General features: G+C 36.9%; 1 protein-coding gene across 4 annotated transcripts in view; it reads right to left on the minus strand.

Moving 5' to 3' along the window:
- The window catches only part of LOC121963071 (inactive dipeptidyl peptidase 10-like), a 72,630-nt gene that overhangs the window by 27,378 nt on the left and 17,970 nt on the right, over positions 1-27,282 (minus strand). For 2 of the 4 annotated variants that reach the window (XM_088074457.1, XM_088074454.1), the window contains 3 exons: positions 11,893-12,007; positions 11,701-11,796; positions 618-712 (listed from right to left, as the gene is read on the minus strand). In XM_088074457.1, coding sequence (XP_087930583.1) covers positions 618-712; positions 11,701-11,796; positions 11,893-11,917 — 216 coding nt within the window. In that variant the 5' untranslated portion in view covers positions 11,918-12,007. Of the gene's footprint in view, positions 1-617; positions 713-11,700; positions 11,797-11,892; positions 12,008-18,252; positions 18,373-26,310; positions 26,502-27,282 lie in introns of those variants that run through there. The other 2 variants (XM_088074456.1, XM_088074455.1) reach the window with 2 other exon arrangements.

Consider the following 27,282-nt stretch of genomic DNA (forward strand, 5'->3'; position numbering starts at 1 on the left):
CTCTGTGATTTTCCTAAAAAGTGTTGAATGTGTTTTCACAGAAATCTGAGCACTTTATTTGCATCATTTTGCACCTCTAAAATCTGAAGATTCTTCCTAAAATACTGATAATCCTGCACAAATAGTTGCAAAATATCGCAATATTATATGATCAGTTTTTAGAGCATCAGATGGCTGCATGAGCCTTGTGGTATTTGAGCTTGTGTGCTCCCTTTTAGTGAATGTTTTACTTATTTACGGCATGTGTTTTTTGTATTATAGTGGTGATATGTATATAATTTACTCACCCTGCGTTACATTGAATTTGTGAAAAAAAACCTTGTTTTTCCTCCATGGTGAACGAAGCAAAACTATATTAAAACATCAATTTGCAAACTTTAACACAACTCATGAAGTTTAGTCCAACTCTCAATTATCCGTTCACATATGCATTATTGCGTAAAATTGAACGGATAGTGATCTAAATAAGTGTATAACTTTACACTGGTATTAAATTAATTTTAGCATGTATGTGCGGAAAGAAGGAATGCACCCCCACACATTTGTCTGCTAAAACTGAACAAACAACAGCAAAAAACAACAACAGCAAAGCTTAAAAATGTGGGTAAGAAACGTACAAACGTGCTGTTGGTAAGAATGACTTCCGTCTCGTTCGAGGCGAAGTTGAACTTGATGACGTGACCGTCGCGGTTCCTGTACACCACCTCTGAATCTAAGCAAAAAGCACAAAAACAACATTTAACAGGCAGAAGATTAGCACATGCAGCAGCTGGAGGAACAATTTAACTGACCTGTCAAATATGAAAGAAATCAAGTTAATATGTGTGAAGAGAGAGTTTTAAATATGATGCAGGATGAGATTTCAGTGCAGCTGCAGAGAGCAGAGCTGCAACACCGTTAGGACGAGCTTGACTGTTTAAGTTTGAGACTCATTTTAGGAAAACAGGAAGAAAACCTGAGGCTGTAATGCCCAAAACTTTTTCTTTTGTGACATCTAAAAATGAAAAAAATGTAGACTGTAGGGCTGTTCTGAGGTTGTGTTCACGTGATTTAGTGACAGTTTTTACCAGATTCTGACTGTAAATGCTTACATTTACTCCATATTCATGATTTAAAACCACAAACGTAAACATGTTACACCCTAATTAACTGTTAAAATGATAAATACTTAAGTCAAGTCAGTTAAAGTCAGTCTTAGTTAATCCTCTGAAGCCTCAGAAATGGGCTTAATTTCTTCTTAAGAAAATATGCGCACAAAAAAAAAATCCAAACCAAGAAAATGAAGAAAAGGCAAAAAGAATGAATAAAAACAAATACAAATAAATAAATAAATAAATAAAGTAAGAACATGTTACACACCCATCCACACACACACACACACTTAGTAAGGGTTAGAAAAAAAAACCCATTTTGATTAAAATTTAAATACATGGAACTCTCATTACAAAATATCCTCTTTTTTAATCGTCTTTTGTCACCACAAACACAGCTAGTCATGTCCGAGACTCTCATTAAAAAAATACTTGAAGCTGTTGTTAACACAGCTGTAAACGTGCCAGCCTGTCATTAAAAAAACTGTTTCTACCACTGCTAATGTAGCTGGAAATGTCTCAACCTGCCATTAAAAAATATGTCTAAAAATGTCCCAAACTCTTGTTAAAAAAACACTTCTGTTGCTACAAACAAAGCCAGAAATTTTCCTACCTCTCATTAAAAAAAACCCACTTTTGTTGCTATAAATGTGGCTGGCAATGTCCAAAAATCTTGTTAAAAATACACAGTGCTGTTGCAAAAAACATGGCTGAAAATGTAACCTGAATTACAAAATAAGTATGAAGTGTAAAATGAAACATATTCATGTTTTGCAGAAATTTAATACTGCGACGTTGTCTTCTGGTGACTGGGCTGTAATATTAGTGTTGTTTGACCTTCCAAATTAATATCACCTTCCTCTAAACATGTCTCTACAACAATTGTCTCTTCAAAACAAATGTGTCAACTAATTGTTCAGTGGCTTTATCTGCAAGTCTAATTAGGCAGACTGTGTGGAAAACAATGATTTTATTCTAATATTTTATGGTTAATAAATCCATGTAACAGTTATTCATTTAGTTCAAATGACTGAAAGTGCCACAAATGCATCGATTCACATCTAACGAGGGAAAGAAATGTCAAGTTTTCAGTGTCAACAATATCTCCCAGCAGGCTCGAAGGACTCGATTGCCTTAATGTGTAAATTGAAAATGACATCAATCAGCAGAAGAGGTCAAACATACGATAATTAATGTTATTCCTCTGGGCATTATTCTTCTTATCTAGCAAATACAAAAAAAAAAAAAAAACAGGAAGCAGCTGCAGAAGAAGAAAAAGACTCACTCCTCTCTGATTTCCATTTCACTGGGGACTGAGAGTTTAATTTGCCATCGCTCTGAACTGTCCGTCTCGCACACACACACACACACACACACACACACTCACGCTGTCCTGGATTTTTCTTATCGTACTTAGGTCATGGCTGCACCTTCCAGACCTGCTGTCACATTAATTCACCACATTTCCAAGATCCTGCAGAACAACAAAAAAAGGGGCTGTTGTTTCTGAAATTAGTTGCAAATGATGAAATTTAGAGATGTTTGTGTGATCAAGTCCTTTGATGCCAAATGAAACTAAATGTCAGCATATGATGCAAGCATTTTTTTTTTTTTTTTTCACAAAGACATCGCTGCATTTCTTGCTGTGATAGCAGCATGAAAAGCATTTGCTATTTACAAAGAATTTGCTGCATTTCCTAACAAGATAGTGGCATTAAAGGCCTTTTTTTTTTACCAAGACATGCTGCATTTCATTCAAGGATAGTGGCATGAAAAACTATCGGTTTTTTAACAGTCATTGCATTTCCTTTAAAGATTTTGGCAATAAAAGTGTTTTTTTGAGGAACTGCTGCTCTTCCTGATGGGACAGCGCTTACTGAGAGATAGTTGCACAAAAATGGTTGTTTCCTGTTGGGATAGTGGCAAAAAAAGTGATTATGTTTTACTAAAAAATTGCTGCATTTCCTGCTGAGATTGTCCCTGCAAAACCTGGTATTTTTAGCTAAAACATGATCTTTTTCAAACCATAAATACATTATTTTTGAGCCTAAACTACCCAAATATTCACCACAGACTTGTTGAGTACATAATAATGTGCAAATGTGACATATCTGTGGTTTGCAGAAACATACAGTGCCAGTTCATACATGCTGTGCAAGTAGCAAAACGCACCATAAATAAGAGAAGCAAATACAGTGCAAAAGAAACAGATGTTATTTCTGCTCAGGGGGCTGTTGAGGGCAATAAGATTGCTTTGAGTTTTTAGCTTGATTTAACACAATTTAGGTTCATTCCTTTACTTCCACACTCTCTCTGTAAGTACGTAATGTATGACTTTAAATTCTCGCCTGTTTCAAATTCTAAATATCCTCATCAAACTGAACCAGGAGCAGCTGCGCCTGCACTCTCCCCCCAAACAACCTCCCGAAACTCATTTAGAGTGAATTTGTGGTTGATTGCAGGGGAGGAAATCACTCTCTGCAGCTTTCAGGCTTAAATGTGCATTAATAAAGAAGTGCTAAAAAGTAAATATGCATGTGAGAAAATGAAGGTGAGGATGCATCGAATTCAAAACAAGTAGACACTGGTGCAGACGCCATTTTTTCAAAAACTTTTACGATTATATTGTTTTGAAAAGTACGTAAACCATACAAATGTCTTCGACCCTTTGAAATCTGGAATGACATCAGTTTTCTTGTGCTTTAAAAGGAGGAAATAAGTAAAAGGTCACAAGCAAATTACTTAAAAATAATTTTTAAAAAGAGGGGAGGATTATTAGAAATTTATGTATAAAATAGGGGAAACTTTATTTATTTATATTATTTTATTCTTATGTATTTTTTGTAAGCACTTTTTCAGTGCTTACTTGTTCGTGGATTTTAAAAAAATATATTTTTTTTTGCATTTTTGAGGCTATTTATTTCTCATTTTCAAGTCATTTTTCTGTAACTTTCTAACTAACTTTTTGCAAATTTTTGGGCCATGTCTCAGTGTGTTGCTTGTTGCCTTCTCCCCATATTTTTTAAAGAAACCAAACAAATTCTCAAAAAAAAAAAAAAAAAAAAAAAAATCCATGACATGACAACGCTGGCAAAACTCAATAAAAACTCACATGATTTAGGAAGAAGTTTTTTTGGGTATACATTTTGGGTGTCCATATACTTTTGGCCAGATAGTCTGTAATCCCCAGCGTATCAATAACAGAGTCAATGAGGATATATAATTAGAGAAAAGACTCTTTTGCTTCTTGCCTACACACATTTTACATAACATGATGATAAATAATGCATTATTCATGTTGTTTTTCTCATATGGGTCACTGCTGAAGATGAAGCCTATTGTTTGTGCAAACCTCATTAGCAATCATGTATGATGAGCCAAGCAGCGTGAAGCACTCATCCATAACATGTGCACACACACACACACGCACACACACACACATACACACACTTCTTCCTCTCTTATGTAAGTACCTGGATGCTTTCTTCATCTACGGCTTAATCTGACATAAACACGCTCTGCTTTGCATTAACGATACATTAAGAATACACTATATCAGCATGAATAATTTAACAGTTACCCCGTGCACACACAGTGTATAGAAATATAAACACTGATGATAGGCAATGAAAGCATCTCGACTGTAAGACGATTATGAGGTTCAAAAGTCAGAGCAGCATCCATGATGCTGATGGTGACGCAAGAAAATCACTGATGAGCTCACAAAATGGCGTAAAATATTGATAATACTGCAACCTGCTTCTCATTGCACTCCTTCAAAACCTGCAGAGGCAACACAGGGAGACCTAATGTTCGGTTTTGTTGATTTTTTGGCATGCTGTTTTAAATAACAAAAGGCAATATTAACAGACACACAAATACTACCACTAATAATAATAATGATGCTAATAATAATAACATTAAAAACAAGTATTACTAATGCTTTCTAAGTATTGTTATTATTAGTAGCAGTATTAGTAGTAGTAGTAGTAGTAGTAGTCGTAGTAGTAATATTATTTTTTGTATTAAATAAAAACATAGTAAAATAAAATAATACAAATAATAATTTAATAAAATAAAACAAAAGCAACTGATTAAATAAGGGGAATTATTTATCATAATAATTAAGGGAAGTCCATCCACTGCAATTTATATATATATATATATATATATATATATATATATATATATATATATATATATATATAAACAAGAAAAACAGTAGAAAATAAAAAAACTTGGGCAAGACATAACCCACAAAAAAAGTTTAAAAACTAAGAAGATTACCTGAAAATAAGAAAAAAAAGGAAAAAAAACAATAATAAACATGCTGAAATACAGCCTGTAGTTTGAGCAGCTTTATATGACCAGTACTCAGGATCTGATCTCTCTTGTTTATTTGCATTCATGGCTCATCTGTGTTTGTGAGTTTCGCTCTGGAGGAAAGTGCTGTTTGCATTTAAGGAAAAGATTTGGGTGCTGATTGATTGTTTTGTTCTGGTTTCCTGACGGCTTTCCGAATCTCATCTTCATTAAATTCAGCTCTTGTTTGAACTCGAGAAGCTGCTCACATCTTAATTATTTCTTCCTTTATTTTTCTTAAAAAAGTGTTTGGATGTGATTTTGGCATCCTGAGGGTTCCCTGCCTCTCCTCTGCCAGCGTCTCTCGTGCTGGTAAATTAGGAACGAGCAGCTATTGAAGCCCGACTCGGATGTCAGAGGAGAGAAGAGGAAATGAGTCGGAGGTTGTCAAGGAAGCAATTTCCATTACAGACATGTCTGAATTACGCCCGAAACACCTCCAGGAGGCGCGATAGTAAATTCAAGCCCAGACCACGCTCGTCTCGGGCTCTCTGCTCTCGTCCCACCCAAAAGATTTACACCACACAACACATCAGACGTTAATTTCCCAACTTCATCATCTATCTCAGTAAAACAGCCGATAATGGGACAGCTGACCCTGATGGGTGCAAAAATTCATTATTGTGGCAAAAATCAGGTGATGCAATACAAACCCCAGCTAAAAATATACAGTCAATCCATCATTTCAGTACAAGTTGTGTTAGGATTCTGCAGATGAGCTTTTTCCCCTGCAGAAAAATGCTTCACATCTTCTAAAAAACATAGCTGGGAATGCTTTTTAGTAGCTTCTAGGAGATATTCCTTTGCTGAAATGATTGCCAAAACCGAAAAAACACGAATAAATGAATGAATGATGAAAATGAGAGAGGTAAACCAAAACAGTAGCATTACGGCCCCATAAAAAAACAACAAAAACAACCCAACAATTAGCTCAAAGCTGCTAATTTAATGTCATAATATTGCAAAAATTGGTGTTTATTCTTTGCAGGCTCATGCAAATCCACGTGACCCAATTATTTTTTCTAGCTTTTTTTGGATTTATTGACAGTGCAGTTAAACTTGAAAGGAGGAGAGAGAGAGAGGGGATGACATGCAGCAAAGGGCCAAAGCCGGAATCGAACCTACGGCTGCTGTGGCGAGGACGCAGCCTCTGTACACGAGGCACCTGCTCTACCAACTGAGCTACTGGACGACCCCATGTGACTCAATTTTAATATGAAAATATTTATTATAGCTGCTTTAAACGCCTCATGATGTGTAATTCTACAAACTGCTTGAGACTAAAACAGATTCAGTCGAGAGCTTTTGTTTAGATCGACCGTGTGTGTCTGTGCTTTGAGGGAGTGCAGGAAGGTCCTCACAAGCACACTAATACCTACATCTGTGTGTGTGTGTGTGTGTGTGTGCGATGTCCCCACCAGAGTCCATAATGAGAAGCCACAGGCCACAGGACTAGTCATTAGTATTATCTCCCTGTGGAAGCGAAGGACGCGGCAGGCGGTGGATCTCTGTTTCATATCCAGAGCAGGAGAGCCATCTCTCACTGTCTCCCGCCACCTCTGTCCTTCTGTCACTCCCTGCAAGTCTCCAGGACGGATATATTTAGTCATCTACTTCCCTGTGTTTACCATTAAAGCTATAATCTAGCTGTCATGTTGTCAACAAACCCTCTCTCTGCTCAGCTCCTCCAGCCATAGCTGCTATTTTCTTTCTCTTTCCTCTTTCATCTTTTTTTTCCCATCTCCGAGATGCAAACACAATCTCTCGAGGTGCCAGTTAAACAACACGGACATTTGAGATTCTCTGCATTTGCACTTAAGAACATGTGGGGGAACGATGCACGGTGACAAAATGAATCCCTCGGTCACAGATCGAGGCTGTAACACCTCGGTCTTACGTAACATGTGAAGGAAATGTAATGAGGAGGTGTGGGCGATGTGGCCTGGAGCAGGACCGGGGAGGAAGGTCAGGGAACTCAAGTAGAAGAGACCTTCCTCTTGCTGTGGGGACAGAAATGTTTGGCCAGCTGTGAAATCACTGCATTTTACTGCTAATGTTATATTACATCTGTCTGAAGCCTTTGCTCAAAGTCAAGACAATCAGATGACATTTAGCTACTGTGTAAATGTCCTCCTTCAAAATCTGACAACATGCAACCCAATCGCCAGAAAAAATGTAAGTCTGTTTTTGAAAACAATGTATATGTTACATTTGTGCATTATTTTGTCATGGGTATGCCGAAAACCTCCCATTTTCAGGTCTGTGTTGAAGGTGTGGTTAGGTTTAGACACAAAAATCCTTTGGTTATGGTTATGAAAAGATCATAAAATGGCTTAAAATACCCTTGATTAGTGGCACAAAACAGACAGTTTATGTGAAAGAACCCACAAAAAGCAGCCAGGTTTGTTGCCACAAACACTAATAAAAACACCATAAAGTGTCAGTACAAAGCACCCGAGTTCAGTGCCACAAATGCTGCTGGGAAATGCTACAATGTGCCGCTATTAACACCAAGTTACTGTAAAAAACACCCAGGTTCAATGGCTGAAACACTGTTGGAGAATGCTGCAATGTGTCAATAACACACACCCAGGTTTGATGCCTCAACTGCAGCTGAGAAAATCCAAAATGTGCTGCTATTAATACCCTCTGTAAAAAAAAAAACAACAAAAAACAGATTTGGTGCCAAAAGGCTACTAGGAAACCCAACAATGTGCCGCTAAAAACACAAAGTTTCTGCACAAACATTGTGGGAAATGTGCTGCTAAACGGCCAGGTTTCAATAAAAAACAGCCAGGTTACATGCAAACACCACTGGGAAACACTGCAGTGTGCCTCTAATCACAAATGTGCAAAATGCAACAATCTGCCTCTAAAACAGCCAAGTTCTATAAAAACCATCCAGATTCGGTGCCACAAAAACAGCTGGAAACACCATGAAGGTTCAGGAAAAAACACCCAGGTTCAGCGGTTAAAACACAGCTTGAAAACACTGCAAAGATTCACCAAAAAACAACCATTTCTGCCTTTTTTGAACAGTGGTCTGCAGTTTGGAAGACGTCTCACCCAGGTGTATTTGTGGTTTGCAGAAGCCTATAATGCCAATATATTCTGATGCCTCACTTTTTAGGATGTACATCTGCAAGATTTAGTGCTGCAGAGACCAAAAAGCGCCTGTAAACAAGCTGCAAGTGTATATTTAATATGCATGTAAAACACAAATAATGTTTTTACAAGAAGTTTTACTGGAAATGGACAAAATTTTGGACATCGACAACAGTGTGCTACTCTAATGCAGTATTTTAACTCCTCTGGCTTTCAGTATGAAATTTAGGGATGCTCAGTAGATTTTATTGAGTACTTTTTATGCACACTGTGGGTTTGTATCTGCACGTACTGAAGTCTCAGGAATAATTTAGCAAAAGAGGATCAGATAATCCAGCTCATTCTCATTCAGCTCTTTTTTAAAGATTCAACTTTACTGGCTTTTCATTAATTCAATGGATTTCATATTTAATTTAATCTACTGAAAGACAGATCAAACTAAAAGCTGGGGTCTTTTTCCTGTGACCATTTCGCACTGTTACCGATAAGCGGTGTTGTTTTTATCGTTATAAACGTATTATAGCTTGACGATGGTTTATCACAGGGTGGGAGGACGTTTGACTGTTAACTCAACGTGACTTTGCGAGGCCATCTGTGTTGGGATTTATCAGCAGGAGTTTAGGATCAGTTGCATCAGTATGCATCAGTTTATCACCTGATGCATGTGTTATGATAAATAACAGAGAGACTTTTAATAAATATACAAAAGATAAGGGGTCGTGTTCACAAAACATCCTAAAAAGTAGCTCCTAAATGCCCAAACATTTTTTTTTTCATTTCAAAATACAAATTTAAATTATTAATAGTACCTTAATTTATTATTTTTTAATTTTCAATTTTAATTTAAATTATCTACAGTTTAGTTTGGTTTTATTGATTTTTATTTTATTTTACTACATTGTTTATTTGAATTAAATTAACTAATTGATGTTTTTTTTTTTACTTTTATATCATAATGCATTTTTTAATGTAACTGAATCTAATATAGTTTTTTTATGTGTAGTAAAATATATATTTTAATTCATTTTTAATGTGAACTATTTACATTTTTAGTATGATTTATTACATTTGTAATTTTACAACATTGTTTATTTGAATCTAATTAAATTTAATATGTGATGTAATTTTGTTTAACATTTTTCTGTTACAACTAAAACATAAAATAAATATTTAAATAAACTGTACATATTATACTGCAAATTCAGTCCCTAAGCATTTATTAAAAAATGCATCATGAACTCCCCCAAAAGTGTCTAGCTGTGTATGTGATTAGCTTTTACTGTGAATAACAAGGTGAAGAAATATATTTAAGGAACAAGACAAAGGAAAAGTGAAATTTTCTGTATTTTAAGGATTTCTGCGACCTTGATGAATTCACTGTAACTTTGCAGCTCTTTTAGTACACTAAGATCTTGATGAATAAATGGTTTTAATATATATTAAGTTATACTGCCCGTGTGAAATAAAACCACAGGTGGAGGGATTCTCATTTTTTATTAACGCACTTCCCACGGAGCTCTGAACTTGTGAACTTGTTTACATCCTTCACAGGAGGATCATGTCCATCCTAGATCAACAAAAATACAACTAAATAATCAATCTGAATCTAGTTGGTGATTATTTTTTTTAGTTTGAAGACCTTTATTTTGGCGAGATTAAATCCTGCCTCCTTTAACAATCAACGCCTCGACACACAGCAGTTACTCTCAGCGAGAAATGAGCGTAAAGGTGTAAAAACCCTGCTGATTTCAAACCAGCTGTCCAACCTGAAACTATTTTAAATTCCTGTAGCTGCCAGACGCGACCAGCTGTTCCATCCAACCTGAACAACAGCCGACAAAATAGCACAAATATATTCGTTTTCACAAGATAAAAATACCAAACTGTGTCTCACAAACGTCACTTTGTCCTCAAAGTCACAATGTTTGGTTTGCCTGTTACATCACCATCACTCTGTCCTCACAATGTCAAGCTGTCCTCACCTCCTGAATCTCCTCCTGAGCTCCATCACCTCCATGCCTCTCCCTCTCGGCAGACATGAGGTGCAGCAGAGGAGTCTCAGCGTGAGCACGACTCTCAATCAAAAAACCCTTTTTCAGACACGAGACGCAGAACATTGCTGCAACGTTTACAGAAAAACATCCGGTGACTCCTTTCACAATTTCTCATCAGTCTCATCATTTAGAGCAACGCTGTGACGCTTCTGACTGTGAAAATCAGGATTTAAAGTGTATTTTTCAACCTGGACTCTGTTCTCTTGTGTCTATGTGACTCATGAGAACATAAGTTTATTAAGTTGGTTCAGTATTAAGTGACAGCAGCCGGCTGCAATGTAAACACTCCGGGCATGTTTGCTCCGTCAATGCACGTCCAATAAAGTGCTTGTTTTTGCCACAGACAATCTCAGATTATCAAATGCACCAGACTACATTTAAATAAACATTAACTCTAGCATGGTAAAACATACTTCATTTAAAGCTGATATAAACAAAATAAAAATCATATAATCGTCTTGGTTTCGTCTTTTAGTTGTTCCAACAATCACTAATTCTGTTTTGGTTAAAATAAACCCTCAATTCACCCAGTTAGATGTGAAAATGTGCTGCCTCTGCATATGCTTAAATGACTGTTTATTTAAATGGAGTCTGGTGGGTTTAGCAATGTTGATTTCAGGGCTGCTTTTTGGTTAAACTAAAAAGATCTCACACTTTGTCCAAGTACTGTTAGATTATTTAGCTACTTGTAAAAATGTTGTGAGCCTTCAAGAAAAACAAAAAAACTCACAGAAATGACCTAGGAAATTCTGTAATATAATTTTAGATATGTAATTATGGTAATGACGAATACAGTTTTCCTCCAGACATTTTTCCCTAGTTCAATCAAAATAAATACATTTCTAAATCTACTTATTTCTTGCAATTTGTGAAACATTTATCACCAAGTTGCTCACTGACTTTTTCCCATATTTTTGAAAGAATTTGCACCAATATGCTCAGTGTTCAAAGGTTTAAATACTTGTGAAAGGCATCTGGAGCACAGGAGCATTTGTAAAGGATTACTGTTCTGATGCAAAATGAAAATAGTTGATACTCATGTATTTTATCACTTCTCCTGTTTTCCTCGTTATCTTAGCGGTACTCACCGCTGATCCACGTGGCCTCAGGGTCATGGACGCTGAACTCTGGCTTGTACAGATCGGCCACAGTCAGCCCGGACTTGCTGCTGCCGGGGAGCTCCGCTGGGACAAAACACAAGTCAATTCTTACAGCTTTATCACTACAGAGCAAACCGACAGGTGCACAGCAGTAAATGAGCACGTATAGACCCGCCCTACCAGGTGTGAGGACGACCACAGACATGGTGATGAGCGAGCAAACCACCACGATCACCAGCAGCGAGATGGCGATGCCCTTCCAGTTCCTCTGCGGCGGGCTGACGTCCACAAACTCCTGCAGACACACAAACAAGTTAGCACTGTTGCATTCAACCAACTGTGATGACAACAACAGCAAACGCTTTATTTTTCTTTTAAATGCCTGTGTGTCACTTGTGTCAGACTGCATCCCCTCTCTAAATTTGTGCTTCGTTTGCTATAAATAACCAAACAATATATATTTTCCATCTCCAAAAACAGAAAATCAATATGTGGTGGCAGATGTTTCAATCATCTTAGGCCAACACGTGTGGGAAACCCCGCATTTCAAGTTTCATGCCCCTCCTTTCAGCCAAACTAAAAAACATAAATCCCTAAGTGCTTAAGTTTTTTTTGTCCCTAAACATCAGCAAGTTAACATTGTTGTTCTTAGCGTTTTATCATGCTGACTCAGAATTATGATTTTAAAATGAATACAATTTTAACTTTAAGATTTTTTTTTTAAATCTGTAAAACAGACCACAAACAAGTATTACAAAATTTGGAAAAGAACATTTACAGTACATTTACTTCAGCAAGCAAAGCTTTTGAGTATCAGTACTTTACTTGAGTGTTAGGAAACATATTATTTTGATTTCACTACATCTTAAAAACAAATATTGTACTTTTGACTCCACTACTACTAAGTCTGATCATGCAGGTCTTTGTGTGCAGATTGGGCTGCATTTGGCTTTTTTATTTCACATGTTATAAGCAAGTCATTCCAGTCGGTCGGTTAGTTTAGAGTTGTGAAGATCTGTAAATGTATTGTGACAATATACTACAATGCATTGAGATTTTAGTAGTTTGAATATTTAAGGTTTGATTCAGCAACTTTGTCTTGTACTGGAGTAATATTTGGGCAGGAGTATCTATACTTTTACTCAATAGAGTTGTGTACTTTGTCCACCGCTGCAATTGCCACAAAAAGATAAACCTGAGTCTGTTGCATGTGCTATTTTCAGAAAAACGCATAAGGACTGACACCAAAAAAGCATAGATGTAAATTTCAGGGGTGAAAGCAGGCAGCATGCCCGACTCAATATTTAGTTATGCTGAGTGCTTAATGCTTGTAATTTTCTGATTGCGTTCCCCCAAATCCTCCAGTGTTGAAATGAAACCTACACACTTGCAAAGAGAAGCATTCAGTTAGTATTCATTGTTTTTGCTCTTTTTTTCCGTTTGTTCAGTCCATTTTATTTGGGCTGACAGATTATTATAATCCTGTATTATTTCTCCCCAACTCCACAGAAAAAACAGCCAGCAGTGCATCACATTTAAAAATTGATATCTGATTACATCTGTTATTTTCTATTGTCTGAATAACCAGAATAATATGAGGGGATACTTCATGTTTTTATGAGGTGGAGGACGTAAACACGATGATTCTAGCAGACTTGTTAGCAGTCGTCTCACTCAACCACCAAAAGGGAATCGATTTTTGCAGTTTGGCTCTTCATAAAACTGGACAGTGAAAGGAGACAGACACTTTTGCAGCTTATCCTGTCTAGACAGAGCCGTGATTATCCAGTAAAAACAGCCATCAGAGTACAAAGCTTTTTTTTCTGCACAAAAGAAAAAAAGAAAACACTTGGGCTTGACATGAAAAATGTAACTTGAGCTTTTTATTTTACACTTTCAGCCTTTCAGATGATTTTCTTAACGACATCCAAATCTGTAGCATCTCTGACCTGGCTGTCAAAAAGTTACAGGGTTACATCACTTCAACCGGACTCATCTTTTCGCTCTCACTTCAGGCTGGGATGATGAAAGTTACCTGACGACTTAAAAAACAGAGAAAGTGATGCAAGGAAGGCTTTAAGTTTAACGGCAAATTCGGCGAGAAAGCGGGCGTGGAGGAGATTTCCAGCAGCGACACTGCGGGGAACTGTAATAGGTAGCTGTCATACGGTGTTTAGCCCGCCATTCTTCAGAGCTTGAGAAAAAGACAGAGTGATACATCAAAGAAGACAGTGTGAAGCCTCTCGCACACATCAGACGTGTCAGATTTAATGTTGACTTTTTTAGCTGCACCACTTGTTTCCGCTGGTTAAACTCCATGTTGAGAGAGGTGAACGAGTACCACTTGTTGCTTTCAGGGATTTGTTATTGCTGAAAAATGTTAAAAAAGACTTTGTGGCCCTTTGGTTGATTCAATTTCCAGACAAATAAAATTTGTCAAACTCACAACCATCCCAAATTTTCACAAGGACTTGAAAATAGCTGGAATTTAATAAAAAAAAATTTCGTTTGTTTTTTTGCTCAGAGTTAGTTGAGAGGATTAATCGACCAACATGAATACGCATTACATATGATATTAAAATATCTAATTTAGTGGATATTTAGCATAAATATTTAATACTAAATATCTAAAGAGCAGCTGGTTTGCTTAACTGAGCATAACGCTAAAAACAGCTGGCAGGGCTCTGTTTAAGCTTATATCTTACTAATTAAATTTTTGTATTTTATTTGCTTAATCTAAACAAATGACTAAATATATTGTGCAGTATTTGTGATATATATTCTAAACCCAATCACCAGTATACATTTTGGCATGGTGCACTTTTGCAAACCAAAAAAATGTAACATCAGGACATTTCATATTTAGCAAAAATGCTGAAACATGTAAAACATCATGTTTGTATGTTTTTTGCTGTCACTACAAATACAGCTGTAAAAGTCCCAAACTCTCATTTAAAAAACAACCACTTTTGTCACTATAAACTCTACTGTTAATGTCCCAACATGAGTCAAATAAAACACTTTAAAACACTACAAACATGGCTCAAAATGTTCAGATTTCTTGTTAAATATACCTGCGCTTGTTGCTACAAACACAGCTGGAAATGTCTCAAACTTTAAAAAAAAAAAAAAAAATACCCACAACAAAAACTCTCGTTAAAAAAATTCCCACTTTAGTCACTACAAAGATGGCTTGAAATGTCCTAAACTCTTGTCAAAAAATATAAAATGTCAAAATGCTTTTGTCCCTAAAAACATGGCTAGTAATGTCTCAAAACTGTCCCGGCTGCTTGAGTCACAACAAACAGCTGGAAAAGTCCAGATTTCTGGTTAAAAAATATTTGCTTTTGTTGTTAAAAAAACCCCCCAAAAAACTCTTATGAAAAAAAAAAAAGACACCCACTTTGGCTGGTCAAAGCATCACACAGTCCCCTCCTCCGCCTGATGAGAACCTCAGCCCAAATACTTGTAAAACACATATCCGCATCAACAAATACGTAAAATGCCAACATTTTCCACTGGCAAGTGAACTGTTCTAAATCTTTGGACGCAGCCTGAATCCTTTTGGTTACAAAGATACCGGCTACTAAAGAACATTATGTAACATCATATATACTGTACATTTACTACACTACTACTATATAGTACTGACTTAAGTGTAACTGTAGGATACGATAATCATCAAGAGAAGATGCACAAATGTGTCCAGAACAATCTGTATCACGTGTACCGCTGAGTGAGGAGGAAACGGTTTAATTAATGAAGCAGGAAAAAAGGATTCACACACACACACACACACACAGCGAGCATGCAGAGAATTAGCTCAGAGATGTTGAACTAATACTCAGAGAGCAGTCGATGGCCCAGTGGTGTGCAAAGACTCTCTCTGTGTGTGTGTGTGTGTGTGTGTGTGTGTGTGTGTGTGTGTGCTTGCATAAAAGCAAGCTTTAGCAGATGCAGTTTGCTGCAACAGTCTGTTGATCAGACTCACTTCGGTGGAAAGAAAATCAAGTGAGGGAATTGAATGTGTGTCTTGTGAATTACAGCGATAAAAACATAAACAATCAAAGACTAAGTGGCTGACATCAAGAAAGTCAAGAAAACAATAAAACAATAAAAAATAAAAAACAGGGAAGGATTATAAGAAAACTTTCCAAAAAATACAAAAAAAGTCCAGAAAATTGTATTAGTACTTATAATAACGTTATACTTAAAATTAAAATTAATTCAGTTAATTATCTCAAAAAAGATTATTTCTTTTGCATTCCATAAAAAATCCCCAAACCTGCTTATACCAACCTAATCCTGGTTTGAAAAATGCTCAAAAATTAAACAACATCTCAGGCTATGACGAAGAAAGTAAAAATAAAAACAAAACAAAACAAAAAAAAACAATGGATCCGAAGAAGAGAAATTACAAACCTAAACTCAATCTGGATCAACCCACAACGTATATTACTACTTTTTTAAAAAGTATATGTACTACTGGAATATAAAAAATGGATGGAATTAAATGATGCTCAAATTTTTCTAGGGAAGAACCCCAAATCCTTTATTTCATATATGTCCCCAAACTATATTAAAATTTGCATATTTCTTTGTTTTAACTGATTTTCTGATGCTGTCGCTTTTCATTTTATTATAGTATAGAATTGGGCCTATTTAGCCAGTCATATGTGTATTTATAGTGTTTTACTGCATCTGTGCTCTAAACCTTGTACAACATGCTTTGGAAATCGCCAGCTGCATGTGATTATGGTCCAGCCAGGCCTTCCTCTACGAGAGATAATGACTTTATCTGAGTGGCACATCACACAATATGAGATTATGAAGAGATTATAGATCTCACACCTGTTTAAACACACACAAAATCATCAACAGTTGACTTCCTAAAAACAGAAAATCTCAGTTTAGGCTTGGACACACTGAGACTGAAATAATTGGAAACGTCCCAAACTCAGGTTAAGAAATACCCGCTTTTTCACCACAAACACGGCTTGAAATGTCACAACCTCATTAAAAAAAACATTCTGTTGCCATGAACACAGTTGGAAATTACCTAAACTCTTATAAAAATGCCTGCTCTGTTGCTACAAAAACAGCTGGAAATGTCCCAAACACTTGTTTAATATACCCGCTTTGGGTTTTAGAAACACGCCTGGAAATTTCCTGAATTGTCGTTCAGAAATACCTGCTTTTGTCGTACAAACATGGACACAATGTCCAGAATTTGTGTTTAGAAATACATGCTTTAGTCACATCGAACACATCTGGAAAAATTCTCATACAAAATCCCTTATCTTTTGTAAAAAAAAAACAAAAAAAAAACATTTGCTTTAGTCGCATCAAACACGGATGGAAATGTCCAGAAGTCACATAGAGAAATACTTGCTTTTGTTGCTACAAACAAAGAAATCCCTTATATCTTATGAAAAAAGAACAAACCTGTTTTTTTTCGCTATAATCACACCTAAACATGTCCAGAACATGCTACAAACAAGCTGGAAACTCCCCAAGCTCATGTTTAAAAAAGACAACAGCTGGAAATGTGCCTAACTATTGTTAACCTGCATCTGTTTTTCTCACTACGAACATGACCAAAATGCCCCAAAGTCCAAATATCAGTTGCTTTTGTCACTAGATGGAAATATCCCAAACTCTCATTAAAAATGCCAACATTAGTTGCAACAAGCACAGCTGAATTTTTTCCTCTTGTTAAAGAAATACCTAAATCCCTGACTTCTTGTTAAAAAAAACATTTGCTATTGCTCACCACCAACACCGAAGTTGCATTGAGAAAAGCCCACTTTTGTTGCTACAAACAAGGGAGGAAATCCACCAACCCTTTGCTTAAAAAAACACCTGATTATGTCTCTCCAAACATGGCTGGAAATCTCCAGAACTTGTGTTAGGATATAGCTGCTTTTGTGCTACAAACACGGCTGGAAAATCCCAGACCTATTGTCAAAAAAAACCCTCTACTGCTGTTCTTGCTGAAAAAAAAACACCACCAAAAAGCATTTAACTGTAAAATTATCTTTTTTTTTTCTATAAATCATCACTATATGCTGACTTTCTTAAGACATAAACCCTAACTTCGGCATGGACAAGTAGAATATACTGAGCCTGAAATTAATGCCACAACATAGGACAGTTTAGAAAATGAGCTGAAAACGATTTTAAGGTTGTAAAATACAGTTATTTTCACATAATTCTCATAAACAGCCTGTGCACTGACTGTTTTCACTGAGCAAGAATCAATCTACAGTTACAATCCTTAAATCAACATGCACCATGAAGACAAACACCAAAACCCAGGAAAATCATTTAGGACCTTGCTGTAGTTTATTGCATTGTCAGTAATTATCCCATAATAATCCATTCATATACTAAGCGTGCACGAGCGCCAGCTGAGCGCATCTCGTAACCATAGTTTCTTCTTAATGTCCTTGTAACGTGTCTTACAGGATGACTGTCCTCACAGAGCACATTTATACCATCACAGCTGAATGAACAGAAATAATGTTTGTTTCTGGATACCTCATCCTGCTGCCCCTCTTTCGGTTTCTTCTTGGTCGGATCTTTGGACGCCGTCATTGTACCGGAGCCACGGTCCTTCGCTCTCCCGGTAATAACATCCAAACCTGTCGGCGCGTCAATTTAGCGGCGCGAGCGGCAAGCTGCAGAGTATCACGACGAACACGACTTCCGGGTTTGACTTTCAAGATAGTCACAGTGTTTCTTTTCGAAAGAAAACCAACCATAAAATTACTCTAAAAGCTACTCTATACTGTGTTTTGTTTTGTTTCTTTTCTTTTTAGGGGAGTGGAACAGTTTTAGATTCACTCCACAGTGAAAAATGATTTAATTCTTAAATATTTTGTCATGTGCTTTTATTTTGTTAACAAATATCAACATCCGGTGTTACTTTTTCAAATTTCTGGGTAATTTCGACAGGTTCAAGGTGTCTTTTTTGTCTCTCCGCTGCACAAAAAGGACTAATTTCTCTCATTTGGCGCTGTCCTTGGTGCTGAAACACTGAATCTGTTACAGTGAAAGGAGCGCTGTCCGCGGTGCTGAAAATCATATCGGCAGTCCCTGTACAACTGTACTTGAGTAATAAAGTATAGGCTTTCACAAGCATTTAAATCTTTTGACATCTGGGAAAATTGGCACTATTTCTTTTAAAAATTTGGGGGAAAATGCTAATGAGCAACTTTGCAAGAAATGTTACACGAATTGCAAAAGAATTGGTAAAAGTTGACATAAAAATGACTTGGACATGAAGCAAAAAAGACAGTAAATTATTTAAAAATAAATAAATAAAATCAATTTAAAACAAAATGGGAAAACTAATTATAAACACCATATAAGCCTTTTCAGGTCAGTGCCTTAATCTTCTTTTTTTAAGTCTAAACATATTTTAGCTGCTATCAATTTTCAGCAATTTTTCTTGTAACATTCACTTATTTCATGCTATTTCATGCTTTGATTTTGATTTTTTTTTTTCCAAATAAATAACTAGGGAAAGATATCCAAAAAATGATATTTCTAATTATAATGATAATAGATTTATTTATTTTACAAGTTTAATTTTAAGCACTTATTTCAGGTTATGTCCTGGTTTGTTTATTGCTATTGTATAATTAAAAGTAACAAAGAAACTTTTCTTTTTTAAATTTTCAGGGAATCTTTTTTCTCATAGCTTTATTTTTTGTTTTTAATTGGCCAATTTTCTCAGGCATAAAAGGTTAATTAAATTAAAAATCGTGTCTGGTGTAAATAATCTAATTACTGACAAATGCTTTTTAAAAAAAACAAAAACAAAAACAAAAAAAACATCATCTCTTTAGATGGTATCTATTGATATTTATAGTTTGTGAATCAGTTTTTGTGTAGCAGAATAATATTCCCATAGGGACATACAGTGCGCCTGTGTCCTGCACTTTGTGGTATTTTTACCCCTGATGATGTCACTCTACTGCTCCTACAGTATCACTTCAGCGACTGAAGAGCTCCTCTGCGATATCTGGTATGAGAATATGCCTGGGAAATAACTTATAGGATTATAGTGGTGTGTGTCATCAGAGAATGAACCAGACCGAGACTGAAATCCCTTCAGAGGGGAATGAAGCGAAACAATCGGGCAGATCAGTAACCAGCTGGCCTTTCCTGCTGCCAAGTGACTGGATGCAAACTGATAGGTGTCATAAAGAAAGCCCAGAAGACACAAACCCCTGGCCAACACACACACACACACACACACACACACACACACACACACACACACACACACACACACACAAACATAAACAACACACACACACATCTGCCCACTATCCAAAAATAATGATGATAAGACGAGGTGGGGAAATGAAAAGAGAATTAAAAGATGGAGCAGTGGACGGCAAAAGACAAACCAGCCTGCGGATATGAGTCTCCTCTGTGTTTGTCTACACTTCTGGGGACCAAATGCTCCCACAAGGACGCTCAAAAGCCTGGTTCCCCTTGGTTACTGTTGCTATGTGTATCAATTGGCTGATGCTTGAACTTTACATAATAATAACATAGCTAGCATTTCTAAGCTACTCCAAACTTTCAACACATTTGTATGAACACATTTTCAGACCTTTTCTATAACTCTTCTATAATATTACACCCAATATCCATAACTAGAAGTATGGCTTAGTTAGGCCTATATAACAATCATAGGTGCAGCACATGCCAATGTATATCATGTGATAGTAACATTTCAACAGTCATGGAGGGCAGTAGTAGATTTTAAATTAGCAAGTCAAGGAAGGGATTTCACATAGCATTCGACAAGTCATGGGATTTTTACAACCGTATTTTGAATAAAAGCCAAAGCAATGTATATTTAAAACTTTTACAAACCTCTTCTAGGCCTGGAAAACTGTTTTTATATTTCATCCCATGAATTTCATGATAGTGGGAACAGTGTGTAACCATCTAGAGCTGCAGCTAGCAAGCTAATAAACTGTTTTCATGTTACCTTCAAATGGAACTTGTGACGCTTGCTTGCGAGATAAAAAAGTTGTGTACACAATATGCTTGGCAATGAAAACAGATGCTACTATCTGCTATCTACGAAATACTAGCTACTATCTATGGGTCATATATTGCAGAAAAAGGCAGCCTATACCCTAATGACAGGTAAAGGATGAGGCATTTGGGAATATTAAAACTTTGCTCAGACATATAATAAAATCACAAAGAAAAATTTTCTCTTTTTACATACTTATACTTGCTGTTTTGCATGCGGAAGTGCATTCACATGTAGACAAAAGTGAGGCAAAATGCAGAGCACTACCCGAATGGTGTACTCATAATAGCCAAAAAGTTGCAGAAGGAGAGGGAACACCAAACTTTTAAGAAATGGCAGCTGAAAAAGCTGCATGGCTTGTGGTTGCTCCAGTGAAAAAGCAACAAGACTACAGATGTTTTGGTGGACCAACCCATTTGCCAGAAAAAAAAAGAGAAACATGGGCAACATTTATGATTCTGCAAAACCAAGGATACCCAAACCATGGTCTGCAGCTTGACATCGCTCACCCAGGGACAACACATGCAAATGTAACTTTTCTCTTGGCTTAAACATAACATATTGGTGGTTTTAAAAGACATACAATGCTAAAATCTTCAGGCGAGCAATCAGGGTAAAATATTAGCAGTAATGCTCTGTCCCTTTGCAATTTGCTATTAAAAAAAAAAAAAAGAAGAAGCAATCAGACGTTGTGAATGTCATTTTCAGGAAGTGCACAGCACATCTGATCTGAGACAGCACTAGATTTTCATAATGTGTGCTTTTCACGAGTAAGTACACTGTGTGTGACGTTAATCAGTTTTCATACATTGTGTACTAAGGGAATTGTCCAATTTGACGCAGCAACAGTGTGACAGTTGTGGAAGAACTCCCATCTTTTACTTCAGTAAAAGTACCACAGTGTGAAAATACTCTATTATAAGTGAAAGCGTTACATTCAAAATTTCACTTAAGTAAAGGCATAAAATATACTTCAAATTAGAAGTATTTGTTGAAGTCATAGTTCAGATGTTGAATAAGCTAGAAAAACAAAAGCATGCAACATTTTTTAAATCTTTAAAAAAGTGGGGTTTTTTTCAAAAGTACTTTCACCAGTGCTGTCATAATCACTCAGTTTTTATTTTTATTTTTTATTTTCTGCATACAGTGTGCGGCACAGTTGCACTTCTGTCTAGGAATATGGAAGACATATGGTTAAAAAGATTTAGCGCCAAAGAAAAGGGCTATCTGACAGCAAGGTAAAGCAGTAAAAATATTTTTAATATAGCATCCAGGTAGACTGATATTGATTTTTGGGAGGGGATAGGCTGCTCTTTTTTAAGTGGCTCAAATACATTTTGCTGAACTCTAATCCACAGCAGTGCATCGAGCTTCTGGGTGTGAGTCCCATCTATCAGACTGTAGATAAGTGCCTCATGCAGCACCACTTCAAAAATCTGAATTATCCTTTTAAGCAGAATGCTTTAATTCAGAATAACATATTTAACATCACTGGATTGTAACTCGTCATAATTCTGAAGCCTAACGCATCTTTAAATTGAGAACTGAGATATTTTAAGGAACGACAGCAGTGAGTAAAAATCCTGCAGAAACGCTGGCGTGCGTGCCCAACTGAAACTGAATGAGCAGTGTTTGTGCCTCAATGAAGTCTTGAAGGAAAGGCTCGAGGTCATCGAGCACGGAGCGAGGGAAGAAAATGGCAGCGAATCGGAAACCCAGAGAAAAGCAAAAGGGGAAGAAGTAAAGAGTATATGAACAGAGAGAGAGAGGCGGAAGATGATGGTGGAGGAGAGGAGAGAGGGAGGAAAAGATCCTGCAAGCTTGAGTTGGACTCTCGTCTTCATTAAATATTTAAAGAGCGGAATCAGAGACCACATGGAAATGATCTCTCGCTCTCCCTCTCTGACCTCTGCTGGTGTTTGGGAAGTTCACTTGTGTCCCCGAGGCAGAAATCTTTTGACCACAGCCCGGCTTGTGCTTTTGTTCATGCATTACTAGTTCTAGCATTTGTGCATGTTTGCACTGTATATATTTGTGCACCAGCCTCCAGGACTCTGAGAGAGTCTGAACTTGCACACACACACACACACACACACACACACACACACACAAACTACCCAAATGTTTATCTATGAGTATGCATTTGCCATTGTTAGTATGGAGACTGCACAGCCAAATTATGTTTTATTGCCCTTGTGATTTAGGAAGAACACATTTTATGTAATTATTAAAATTTTATCATAATGTTTGTGTCTGGTTAAGCCATCGTTAAGACCAAATATTTGGGACAAGACGAAACTATTTTAGAATGTGAAATGTTTCTCCCACCTAAATAATTTTGTTTTTAAAATTATGTTGCAGAAAAAATATATATATACTGTGTGTATATATATATGAAATAAATAAATATTTTTCTGCACTTTTCCTATTTTTTTTTTAACTTTTTTTTTTCAATTTTTTGGCCATGTCTTATTTTTTTTTTTTAAGTTTCAAAGGCCCACCCCTTTTTTTAAGGCTTATTAAAAAAAAAGAAAAAAGAAAACACTGACTTTGAGATGAGGGAACCGGAGGTTCTGAAATGTTAAGTGATTTCCAAATTTTAGGGCTCATTACTGGAGTTCTCGATTGCAGGTAGTTTCAGGCTTCAGTTCGTCTTGTCATGAATGCTTGGTCTGAACTGACAGTTTTATTTCATGATTTTTCTTTCCTTGTGAAATATTAAGCAGTTTTGCGCCTCCAGGCCTTCTCTAAAACAACACAACAACCTGAGGATGTTTTCCGTCTCGGCTGTGTCAAGACGCTCTAACACCAATTTTATCAACAACCAAACCTTCTGACCGCTGGGATCATTGCCCGGGTGCATCATCTTCCAGCTCATTTTTTTTAGTTTTTGCCAACAATGTGCAGCCTGTACCTGAAGCAGCGAGCAGACAACACTTGTTTTAACGGGTCAGGAGCCAAAACGGATCTCCAAAACCTTCTGGGTTTAACTTGCGCTGCCTAATCAGGGACTGATTCACACCTGAGACGCCAGGTGAATGTAATTAACCCGCAGGCTGGATGGACGCCTGCAGGGCTCCGAGTTTGGGGCCACTGAGGTTTGGTTGAAAAGTGTGTTTTAGATAACAAAGACTCCTAAGTGGGTTAATTGACCCAGAAGGATGTGAGGTGAAGTCCTCATAAGAGCAGGTTAAAGTGAGGAAAAAACAGGAAAAGTGCTTCACTGCGTGGTCACTTAATTACACGGCTGGATGCAGTGTGGACTGAATTAGAGGAACAGAAAAGTACTTACCCAAAATCAGGAACTGTAACTAAGTAATTTACTCAAATATGAATTCAAGGTATCTGTACTTTTCTTGATTATCTTCTTCTCCTGTCACTTTTACTCCACTACATTTTAGAGGGAAGTATTATACTTGGTACTAATTTTTGACAGCTTTAATTACATTGCAAATTACAATTTTTTGCTTGGGGTGGGGTATTTTTCTTTTATAATTTTGAGGTTTGGGTGGGGTTTTTTTCCCTGTATTTTTCAAATGTGTATATTTTTTTGGGAAGATTTTTCTGCAATGGATTTTTTTTTTTTTTAATTTTTTATACTTTAAGTATAATCTGCAATCTTTTTGTCACAATTTTGGAATAAGGGTTTCAAATGGTAACATTTGAGAGTAACACATAACGCATGAGGTGTGTATAAAGAAACAAGGGGAAAAAAACAACTGGAAAATAAAATCATAATCATAATCATAATGAAACCGATGCATAAAAAGACAGATTAATAATATAACTTGAAGATATACACCAGCAGTCTCAAACACAGTCTGAGGGCCTCTGGACACAGAGATGGACACTGGCAATTTTTGTAGTTGTACACAATAATTGTCATTGCCATTTGTTAACATGATGTTGCTCCTCATCACCATTTTGCAAACTCTGGAGGCCATTTCTTTCTAGATAACTCCTCAACAAAATCAATACTAAACAGAATACGTTATCTGAGGAGTATTTCAGATAATTTTCAATCGATCAATTCATCTTTACATCGCCTCAAAAGTGTCTGTTTTTCCTCCAGTTTAAAAACAAAAAAGAAACATCAATCTCTTACCTATCAAAAGAAAGGAAACTAACTCAAGCTCCAATCTGTAAATAATCATAAAAGAAGAAAAATGCTACACTCTGCCGTAAATGTCCCCCCTTGGGTAAAATTCAATATTTTAGTGTGTTTTGCAGAAGGGGCCTCAAACACTGAACTGTGCAAATGCTTTAAATCTCCTCAAGGCCTTAATGTTCATTTATAGAAATAGAAAGAGCACAGGCACAGAGACAATACGCTGTGTGGGGGAGTGTGGTGCAGCTGGCAGATGAAAGCCATGCACCTGCAAAGCATACCAGTCATTTCCATGGTAATATATTTTAATCTGTACACAGGTTTTCCAAAATCAAACCGCAGCTTTCAAGATCAAGAACAAGTAACAAATGTGTTAGCCTTACAGGAACGCTAGGAAAAGCGCCCATGACTAAAAGACAAACTCAAAACTTAACTTTTTTAAGCTATGGCACACCAACCAAAACATTCAGTGGACTGAGGACTGGAAGATCCACTACTGACCCAATAACCAGCCTGCACGCCCCGGCTGCTGGGGCTTCAGTCAGCCGAGCATCCGGAGAGAGACTGTCAAAAAACAAACTGTGCCGATGGGGCTTTACTGTGTGACGTCTTGGCCTGGAGAGACTCCTGAGTCATTTCAGTTTCGTAAGAGTGTGACTGCAGATGTCTTTATTTTCCCAATCGCCAGGAAAAGTTTCTGCAAACCACATATACGTTACGTTTGCAAGTTTTTATGTGTGTGTAAAAAACAGATACAGATAACCAGCAACCACAATAATCAGCCAGGCTGATAATCTGTCGATCCCTAGTTTTGACATTTTATAAACTAAAAAATTAAATGATAAATTACAAAAACAACTAAAAACTGCTAATAAAATTATGCTGCATTGTAAATGTTTTTATTTTTGGACACCACCTCCTCTATGAAAAATCATCTCTTATTTTGTTCATGTTTTTTTTCTTTATTACGAGCTTAGGAGCTCCAATATGTCCTCAATAAAAGATCTTTTCAGCTGAAAAACAAAAGCCAGCTGAGACGAATGTCTCCTGTTTTTCCATTGGCTAAACTGCGCTCCATGCAGCCTCATCATCCTGCATTCAAATCTCACAGAAGCACACTCTGCAGCCCATTCAACGCTCACTCGACGTATAACAACAGTCTGACACATTTTAAAAATCCCAGAGGATGAGTTTCTGTTTCTCTGAGCCTCTGCTCCCCCAGGAGGCGGCACACACTCCTGGGGCTTTACGATAAAACGTAAACTCTCCATTGATTCTCCAGCCATGAAAGGAAACTTTAGGATGTTTTTGTTTAAAAATATTCAGCCATTGCTGAAGGCCCCACATGCCAAAACACTCACTCAAAACCCTCCATGAGAACCACAGCGTGTTGGTTTCTATAAATAAGCGCGGACTGACACCTCACCTCCGGGTACCTGAGCTCTGGGTCCATCATGTTGACGTCTCTCCAGTCAAAACACTGAAACGTGAAGCATCAAACTCAGGCAGCAGCGAGACGCTCAACCTCAAAAGTGGGCAATATTGTCCAAAAACAATGAAAAATGCATTCTTCCTGCAATAAGCTGGTAAAAGATAGCCTCCTCTCCTGCTCTTGCCACCAGCGTGTCTTTCTGTCTGGCTTTTCTCTTCAGAATAAACAGACGTCTGACACACATACACACATGCACACACACTCACAAAACCCCTCTGTTCTGATTTTACTACTTAAAAAATGGTGTCATTCACCAGTAAAAATCAGTCAGCCCAGTTTCACTTGGCGTCGTTAGTCTGATAATCTAATTCTGTGTCAGGGGGAATTTGCCTGATGGTGACACGGAGGCCTGCTGAGCTGAATTCACCATTTTCTGGGTTAAAAAGGACAATCAGGCTAAAGTGGGTTTAAAGGAAAAGAGTAAAGAGAAGTGTTTTTTTTTTTTTTTTTTTTTACATCATAAGCATTTTATGACCTTTGCTGCCAAGGAAACAATCTTATAATCTCCTCTGTTTTAAATAGGCTTCTACATTACTCCAAATCACACTTATATAAACAACTAGGCCTATATATTTTGTTGAACATTTCCTAAAGTAAATTGCGCCAGGGATGATATTTTTCTGTAAGTCATTGCAGAAGTTGGCGTCACCCTGGTTCCCTTGTCAAAAAAAATATTTGATATGCCTCCCCCTTTTTGGGCAACCCCCTCCCCTCTCAAAAATAACAAACAGTCCCTCATAATGACACAAACACTGGATAAAGAAGTTTGGGCTAAGCCACCAATGTCATCAGCACGCCGTTCAAAGATCTTAAATTTGCCTGTAAGAAGATTAAAAGCTGCACATTTTCTGACATCTATAACTCATCAGTGAGCAGCAGGAAGGTTGACAGACAGTTAAGAAAAAC

This window comes from Plectropomus leopardus, chromosome 24 (genome assembly GCF_026936395.1).
Source record: "Plectropomus leopardus strain MGB_pleo_1.0 chromosome 24, ASM2693639v1, whole genome shotgun sequence".
NCBI classification, from domain to species: Eukaryota; Metazoa; Chordata; class Actinopteri; order Perciformes; family Serranidae; genus Plectropomus; species Plectropomus leopardus.